This window comes from Colias eurytheme, chromosome 26, assembly GCF_061535395.1.
Source record: "Colias eurytheme isolate Ceu_HAF_F1 chromosome 26, ilColEury1 Martin Lab GWU primary, whole genome shotgun sequence".
Lineage (NCBI taxonomy): Eukaryota > Metazoa > Arthropoda > Insecta > Lepidoptera > Pieridae > Colias > Colias eurytheme.
Genome location: NC_143005.1, coordinates 1,725,959 through 1,734,217, shown reverse-complemented (window position 1 = coordinate 1,734,217; position 8,259 = coordinate 1,725,959). Strand labels below are relative to the sequence as shown.

The following is an 8,259-nucleotide window of genomic DNA, read 5'->3' as shown; positions in this document are numbered from 1 at the left end:
TCGGTTCAGCCGTTCTCGAGTTATGCGCTTACCAACACATTTTGCGATTCATTTTTATATTAAGAAATGAAACTATACTAATAACAGCATGCTTCCATTTGTGCATATATTGAGCCTAAGCGTATTCCGACTGTATTTCCTGAGTTGCGTAAATGTTCTGTTTACAAAAGGCTTTCAGTGTATTCATATAAGTCTATTCGGGAAGTAATAACACATTATACCGCTGCTAATGCAAGCCGAAATATATGCCAACATTTGGATGATGTAATTTTGAGCTTATGCTGCGAACGTTTAGAGGAATGCGATTTTGAAATCTACTTTTACACACAAAAGTCGTTTGTGTTCATCATCACTACATAATATTATGCATAGTTTTAAACAAAGTCTTTTTCTGTCCCTATATCCCTATGTATGTTTAAATCTTTAAAACTACGCAACGGATTTCGATGCGGTTTTTTAATAGATAGAGTGATTCTCGAGGAAGGTTTTAGTATATAATTTAATAGGTTTTAGACAAAGTGGGCGAAGCCGCGATAATGATATCCATATTTCAATCCATAATCATTTAAATTATTAAAACTTAATTGGGATAAATAGTATTGTATAATATTTAAAGCTTATCATAAAGAGTTGGTATGGGAATTGTCAATAACAAATATTTTATTTGATTTTCTGACCATTAGCATATAAGTAAAAATTAAGAGTGATTGATGTAAACTATTGTACAGAAGTAGAAGCCTTATGTGGATTATAAGTAAATTCCACATTGAAAGCCTGGTTCAAAAGCTAGTATATTTAGAATACATCAATATACCAGTGTTACGTTTCCCAGTGAGGGGATTATCTGCCAGATTGACGTGGACGTCAGTCATGGTATCCCTGTTAATTAAGTCTGAAGTGAATTTTCATTCATATACAGAGAAATGTTAATATTCAGATATGCTGCTGTTTTGATGCTCATATTGGGTATTTCCTGGTATTAAGAATGTTATTTAAGGGAGTGTTTTTAAGAGAATAAGAAATATTCAGAGGAAACATTGAGATTTGAAAAAAAAAAATGTTTCAGAAGTAACGAAGGTTCTGTGCTAATAACATTTATAATGCATTTTATATAAGCAGATTATGTACATATTAATATTAAAACCAGATGTGAATATTTTAAATAATGTGAAGTAACGAAGGTTCTGGGCTTATAAAATTTATACATTATTAAAAAAAGCGTGAATATAAAAGTACCATAAGACACAATTAAGTTTTATCTATAAAATTAATAATAGGTACTAAAATCCTATTACGATAAAATAAAAATGTTATTAATGTAATTTAATTCGAAACATGTCCGTTAGAGCACATTTGTTTAATACGATATTCATCATCATCGAATTATTTTTTGTAAAGGCTTGAAAAATCAGCTCTTATAAAAGCAAAAGCTACGAACTATATTAAGCATACAAATGATTGCTTTAAGACAATCTATATATCTCTAATTACGCTATTTTTATATTCAATACACAAAACAATATCTTATTGCTGTATCCAGCATCTTATATAATCCGCAAGACGTCTCCACGATCACGTTGTTCGACAGATCTCTCAATATTAATAAATATGTTTGTAATACAGATTGTTTGTGTTTGCGTTCACCAATCAACGCTTTATGTTCGCTTTTACTTGATATTAACTGTTCCTGTTGCGAACTGAACTAATTATTAAAGAGTTTCTGAACACAATATCTGCTTTATTTTTAGCGAGATTATAAATTGGTCTAGACGACACCGTAGGACGAAACGACTGAAACGTAGACGAGGTTTTAAATTGAATTTCTTAGTTGTTGTTTTCTTATTATTGTAGTCCCATTTATCTCTGCGTTATAATAGTCCAACTGTCATGAAAACATTTGAACCCAAATTTGTTTATTTTTACTAAAAGTAATATGTTTAATACTAATCCATAAACTTGAGAGGTGTCAAGGGACACCCGGATGGAACGAAGTTACTAAAATAGCTTACTTGCTTTCTATGAGAGAGAGAGAGAGACAGACAGAGCAACAACGCGCGAAAAGAATACTATTCTATTTAATTGGACATTCCACGAACAGCCATGGCCTACTCGATTTTCTCATATCCATACATTATAATCAACCTAAGGCAAAATAGAAAAAAACCCTCCAAGCATAATGGAATATGGATAAACCATTACCTACATGAAGCAGCAGCGCATATTATAACTCTTCCTAATGATTTTAACAAGTATTTAGAACAGAAATTCAGACAGTTCCCGCAAACTTTGTGCAAAGTTACCTAATGTGCTAAGCTAAGTCATTGTTCGGTATAATTTAAATGTTCTTGGAGCATCTATGTTATAATCTGTTTCCTTTTTTCTTTACCTCGTTTTTTCTTGAACATTTTATCCTACGTAGGTTTAAAAAGTCTCTTTGTTTCTATTCTAGAACTATTGCATGAATTCTAATTCATGCAATAGTTCTTTGTAAATTGCTGTTTCCCACGCGTATCTATAACAAATTTTCTTTTGTAGCTTTTACATTATGTTAGCATTATTGAGCTCTGGTATTCACTGCATCAATTGAATACATGGTTTCAAATGGTGTCATACATTAATTTGTATAATCCAGAATCTTCTTTTCGTTTTGAATCACTATTCATAATTCAGAATTATATACAAATGTGAATTTATGGTAAATTATTAACGCCAGTTTCAACTTTTCAAGAAAACCACTAATAGCTTCACAAAAGCTCTCACTAAAACCTCCAGTGAGACACTATGTAATAGTTAAATTATTTTTAAGACGAAATTTTCCACACATTATTTGCCATTTTAACTGACATCCATACTAATATTATAAATGCGAAAGTAACTCTGTCTGTCTGTCTGTTACTCAATCACGCCTTAACTACTGAACCAATTTACATGAAATTTGGTATAGAGATATTTTGATACCCGAGAAAGGACATAGGATAGGTTTTATCCCGGAAATCCTACGGGAACGGGTTTTTCTTTGAAAACGCGGGCGAAGCCGCGGGCGGAAAGCTAGTATAATATAAATAGAACATAAGCAGAAGTTGTGAACTTGTCATAAATCTAATAACTGCATTCAACAACTACAGAACTTGACGAAACATCGTATCTATCAAGTTTGAATTAAAATAAATCAATGGTACCTACTCCATTAACAAATTAAATAATTGGAAAGGGAAGAAATCAGATATCAAGAAGTTGGAGATTACTTTTATGATATTGCTTAAGGGCTATGTAATGAAACTAATTCAAATTAAGTATTTGGCGTTCGTCTTAGGATATAGCGGAAATTTTTAAGGATAAAATACTTGAAGGAAATTTCGTGGCCATATTAATTAATGACTATATTATGATATTGTTTAGGAACTAACGGTGGTCGATAATTCAAGCATTTTTACTTCTTATATAATATTCATCATCTCTTAATGTTAAGATTGAAACGTAAAGTAATTTGATTTTAAATAATTTTTCATTACTATATTTTGTTCCTCTTTTCTTACTAGGTACATATTTTCAAATTTCAAATATTTCAAGACAATTATCACACACGGCACGATCTGATCCCATACTAAGCTATCGCTTGTATTATGGAAACCAGGTGACTGATAAACATACATATTTCATTTTAAATAAATACCGATATAGATAATAAGCACCCAGACACGGCAAACATCTATGTTCATCACGCAAATATTTTCCCTAGGTGGGAATCGAACCCACGACCTCTGGCTTGGAAGGCAGGTTCACTAAAAGCCAATTGGTAAGTCATTATATTGACCATAAGTTTGTAAATTAGAGGCTATAATAATATTAATAGGCGTAATTAAGGCGCAATTAAGAGGCGTAGGGATGTGACGACCCCACCGCCCACGGGCTGGATAACTGTGTGACAGTAGTTATCCAACCCGTGCAGCCAGTCAGTACCCATTCCCTGCAAGTGTGCAAACCGTGCTTCAGCTGGGGAGTACATAGGGTACTAAAAATATATGCAATTAACGGTTTCCTCGGGGAAATGGGCGACCCTCGAGTGTATAAAGCCTGGTTTAATGGATGGCAGACAATAGAATACGATCAGGGCCGCTTCCTGGGGGTCGCCAGGGCGCGCCTGGAGCTGGCGCTGGGCGCGGCAGCATGCGGGACGCCAGCCAATCCCGCCGACCGACCCGACCACCTGGTCGGTCGAACCCACCATCCCCACCAGTTAGCTTGACGACAGCAGGGCCGGCAACGACCCAGCATGTGGAGTCCGCTACTGGTGGAAACAGAAAGACTCGCATGAGATGGTCAGTAGACCAAAATAAAAATGCCATGCGAGCATATTATAGGGCGACTGAGGGTGAAACCAACCGGACTGGATACCGAGTGAGACTGCTCCGCGAATTCAATACCTTGGAACCCAACATCACCATCACTGAACAAAATCTGGTGGACCGAGTTCGATACATCTTGCGCAGGAACATCTTTAGCGCCTCCGAACTCGAACAACTAGGATGTGCGGCTGTTTCCGCGGAAGCCCCTGAACCGACGCGCGTTGATGACCCACCCGATGTGTCAGTCCTTTTTGAGGAGAACACCGGGGTGGAGACCAATGCGATCGGAGCGGAGGAAACTGAGGAAATAGCTGCCCAGGACATGGAAAAAATCAGGAGAGAGCTTGAGGAGACGATCTCTCATTACCGAGGAATACCGGTTGAGCAGCGCTCCCAGCTTCCTCGCGTTCCCTATAGAGCGTCGACCAGACTTGCCGTTGAGACCGTTAATAAACTACTGCCACCATATTTGGAAACCAGTACTGACATTGGTGATACGGGATCGATACTATACGCTGCAGCCGTAGTCGTGTGTCGAGCGGTGGGGATTAACTTCTCGAATACGGGAAGAGGATCTCCGCAGCGACGCACGACTCCTGCTTGGAGGCGTCGTATCGAAGCTCGAATCGCTAATGCCAGAGTCCTCATCGGTAAGCTTACTGCTTTCAGGTCTGGTAACACAAGACCGCGAGTGATGCGCTTTGTCAGGTCTGCAATCAGTGAGATATCTCACAACCTGCCCCAGGCAGAACTATTGCGAATAGTGACTGTGCGCATCGACACCCTGAAACAGCAGGTCGCAGCTTGGGGCAAACGCATAAGACGGTACTCCGAAACAACAAGGAGGCACCGTGAGAATCGTCTCTTCGAAAGTGACCAAAGGAAGTTCTACAAGTACCTTCAATCTGGGGCTCGGCAAGCACACATGGAGCCACAACCCGAAAAGGCGGACCTGATTGCCTTTTGGCGTGGAATATGGTCTCATGCTGCTGAGCACGTCGAAGGTGCTTGGATGACGGAGCTGGAGGAAGCGTGCGCAACCTTACCACCCATGGACCCTGTTGTTGTCACAAAAGACGACATCAGCGCAGCAGTCCGAAAATGCCTGAACTGGAAAACTCCAGGGGTAGACGGACTTCAGACCTACTGGCTGAAAGGGTTCAACGCATGCCATGCTACCTTAGCCCGCCAATTTGGAGAAGCGATTGAGCACCGCTTGCTTCCAAACTTCCTTACTACTGGGGTCACTTATCTAGCTCCTAAATCCAACCGCTCCGCTGACCCGTCTCAATATCGCCCCATCACGTGCCTGTCCACCATCTACAAGGCACTGACATCTGTACTGGCCGCCAAAATTGCCAAGCATATAGATGGCAATAGAATTCTGGCAGACACACAGAACGGATGTCGGGCGGGTGGTCGTGGAACTAAGGAGCTTCTCCTGATTGACACGGTTATTGGTCAGCAGGTCAAGCGTAACAGACGCAACTTATCTGCCGCCTGGATCGACTATAAAAAAGCATTTGACTCGGTCCCCCATACATGGTTAACGAGAGTCCTGGAACTTTATAAGATCGATCCTTCGATCCGAGGGCTTCTCGGAACATGTATGGGGCAATGGAGTACGATGCTTTGTCTCCGAGGTGAGCGGCTGTCTGACGCGGAAGACCGTATAAGGATACGGCGGGGTATTTTCCAGGGCGATTGCCTGAGTCCTCTGTGGTTTTGCCTGGCACTAAACCCTCTAAGCTATTTGCTGGAGAGATTAGGGTCCGGATTTCAGCTTCGCAGAGGTGGTCTAAGACTTAGCCATCTGCTCTACATGGATGATCTCAAATTATTTGCCCCTAATAGGTCCAGGTTAACGGAACTGCTAAATATCACGTGTGATTTTAGCAGCTCCATTGGCATGGAACTTGGGGTGGATAAGTGTGCGGTTCTGCATGTGGAGCGGGGTAAAGTAACCGCGTCTGATGACATAACACCATCTGGCGCGGCCCATCTTAGGGTACTTACAGAAGCTGAAACTTACCGGTACTTGGGTATGTCACAGAATATATGTGTGGAGGGGACGGGTGTGAAACAGGATGTTGTCGAAGTATTTTGTGAACGCATGACAAAAGTCTTTAACAGCTATTTGTCGGGCGTGAACAAGATACGAGCGTTCAATACCTGGGTCATTCCCGTTCTCTTGTACACATTTGGCGTACTCAAGTGGACTCAGACCGAACTCAACGCCCTGGATCGGAAAGTCCGCACAACTATGACTCTGCATCGGTTGCATCACCCGAAATCGTCAGTGATGAGGCTGTATATCCCTCGAAAGTGTGGTGGTCGTGGCATGTTAAGTGCCCAATCGCTGCACAATCGTGAGATATGCAGACTCCGAGACTATTTCCTCTCAAAGGTTGGTCATGCAATCCATGCTGAAGTCATAGAATGTGACAAAGGACTCACTCCCCTATCCCTGGCCAAACAGGACTGGCAAAAGCCGACGGTACTCAGCATTTCCGACAGGGAGGCCATATGGAAAGAGAAAGAGCTACACGGTAGGTTTCACAGGAGTCTACATGAACCTCACGTAGATTTCTTGTCCTCCGTGCACTGGCTGCGTTTCGGTGACCTCTTTGGGGAAACCGAGGGTTTTGTCTGTGCGATACAGGATCAGGTGGTTAAGACGAACAATTATCGGAAGTACATCATAAAGGACGGGACCCAGGACCTATGTCGTATGTGTCACCGTCCTGGAGAAACTCTCCGACATGTTACTTCCGGTTGTTCCATGCTTGCCAACTCTGAGTATTTGCACAGGTACAACCTAGCAGCCAGGATTATCCACCAAGAGCTCGCTCTGAAGTATGGCCTTCTTGAAGGAAAAGTGCCTTACTACAAGTACGCGCCGGAGCCAGTCCTGGAAAATAACCGTGCCAAGTTGTACTGGGATCGGCCCATCATCACAGACAGGACTATTCTAGCGAATAGACCTGATATTGTGGTGATGGACCGAGCAACTTCAAGGATTTTCTTGGTAGACATCACTATTCCACATGACGACAATCTTGTTAAGGCCGAGTCAGATAAACGGCTCAAATATCTGGATCTGGCGCACGAGGTTGTCGAGATGTGGGACGGTGTGTCTGCCGAGATAATCCCTATAGTTGTGTCCACCAATGGGCTGGTTCCTGCCTCCTTAAAACAATATTTAAGGAGGTTGGATTTACCGGTAAAGCCCATGACAGTGGGGATACAGCGGGCAGTCCTTCTGGATAACGCTCGGATAGTCCGAAGGTTCCTCACTCAGTCGCCCTAGACTCCGGCCGTCTGGCCACTCAGCCGGAGTTTTTTTTTTCACACCGCCGCGAGGCGAGATACTTGCTCCCCCAATTAATATAATTGTAGGAAAACATCCATATCTCCTTTCGTTTCCTTGCAGTATTTATCAGCCACGCTCTACCAGAGTCGAAACTAAACAACTAAGAACTACCAAAAATGTTTCAGATTAAACAAAATTAGTTCGTTATCTAAGCCTTATAAAATCTCATTTCGCTTGTAACACAAATCTCAACGCTTGAGCGAAGTTTACAAGTCGTCCGCATCATTAACTTCGAATATAACTGGAAATATTCGTCCAAGTTGAGAGTTAAGCAAAACTCGTTTACTTTGTATTTACTAAATGAATTTTTTATTTTGCAGTTTTATATGGGAATCATATATCTGTCGTAAGAACAACGGGGTTCGGAATAACCTTCTCTGGAAGATGAAGTAACTCAAACTAAAAACTCAAAACATTTATTGCATACAAATACATTTTTACACACATTACACCTTATGAGTATTGCAATACAATGAATCACATAGTACTAAGGTTTACGTTATCTTCGTACGATATCGTAAATTATTTGTTAAGTTCCTA

At 41.0% G+C, this 8,259-nt stretch overlaps 1 protein-coding gene across 1 annotated transcript; it reads left to right on the top strand.

Annotated features, from left to right (window-relative positions):
* Positions 1-4,086: 4,086 nt before the first annotated feature.
* Positions 4,087-7,656, top strand: LOC149897030 (uncharacterized). Its single transcript, XM_090117022.1, has one exon. The coding sequence runs from the start codon at positions 4,087-4,089 to the stop codon at positions 7,654-7,656; it is 3,570 nt and encodes a 1,189-aa protein (XP_089973148.1).
* The last annotated feature ends 603 nt before the right edge of the window (positions 7,657-8,259 follow it).

What these genes read in the sequence shown, in the direction of transcription:
- LOC149897030 (XM_090117022.1), top strand. Translation starts at nt 4,087, where the DNA reads ATGGCAGACAATAGAATACGATCAGGGCCGCTTCCTGGGGGTCGCCAG.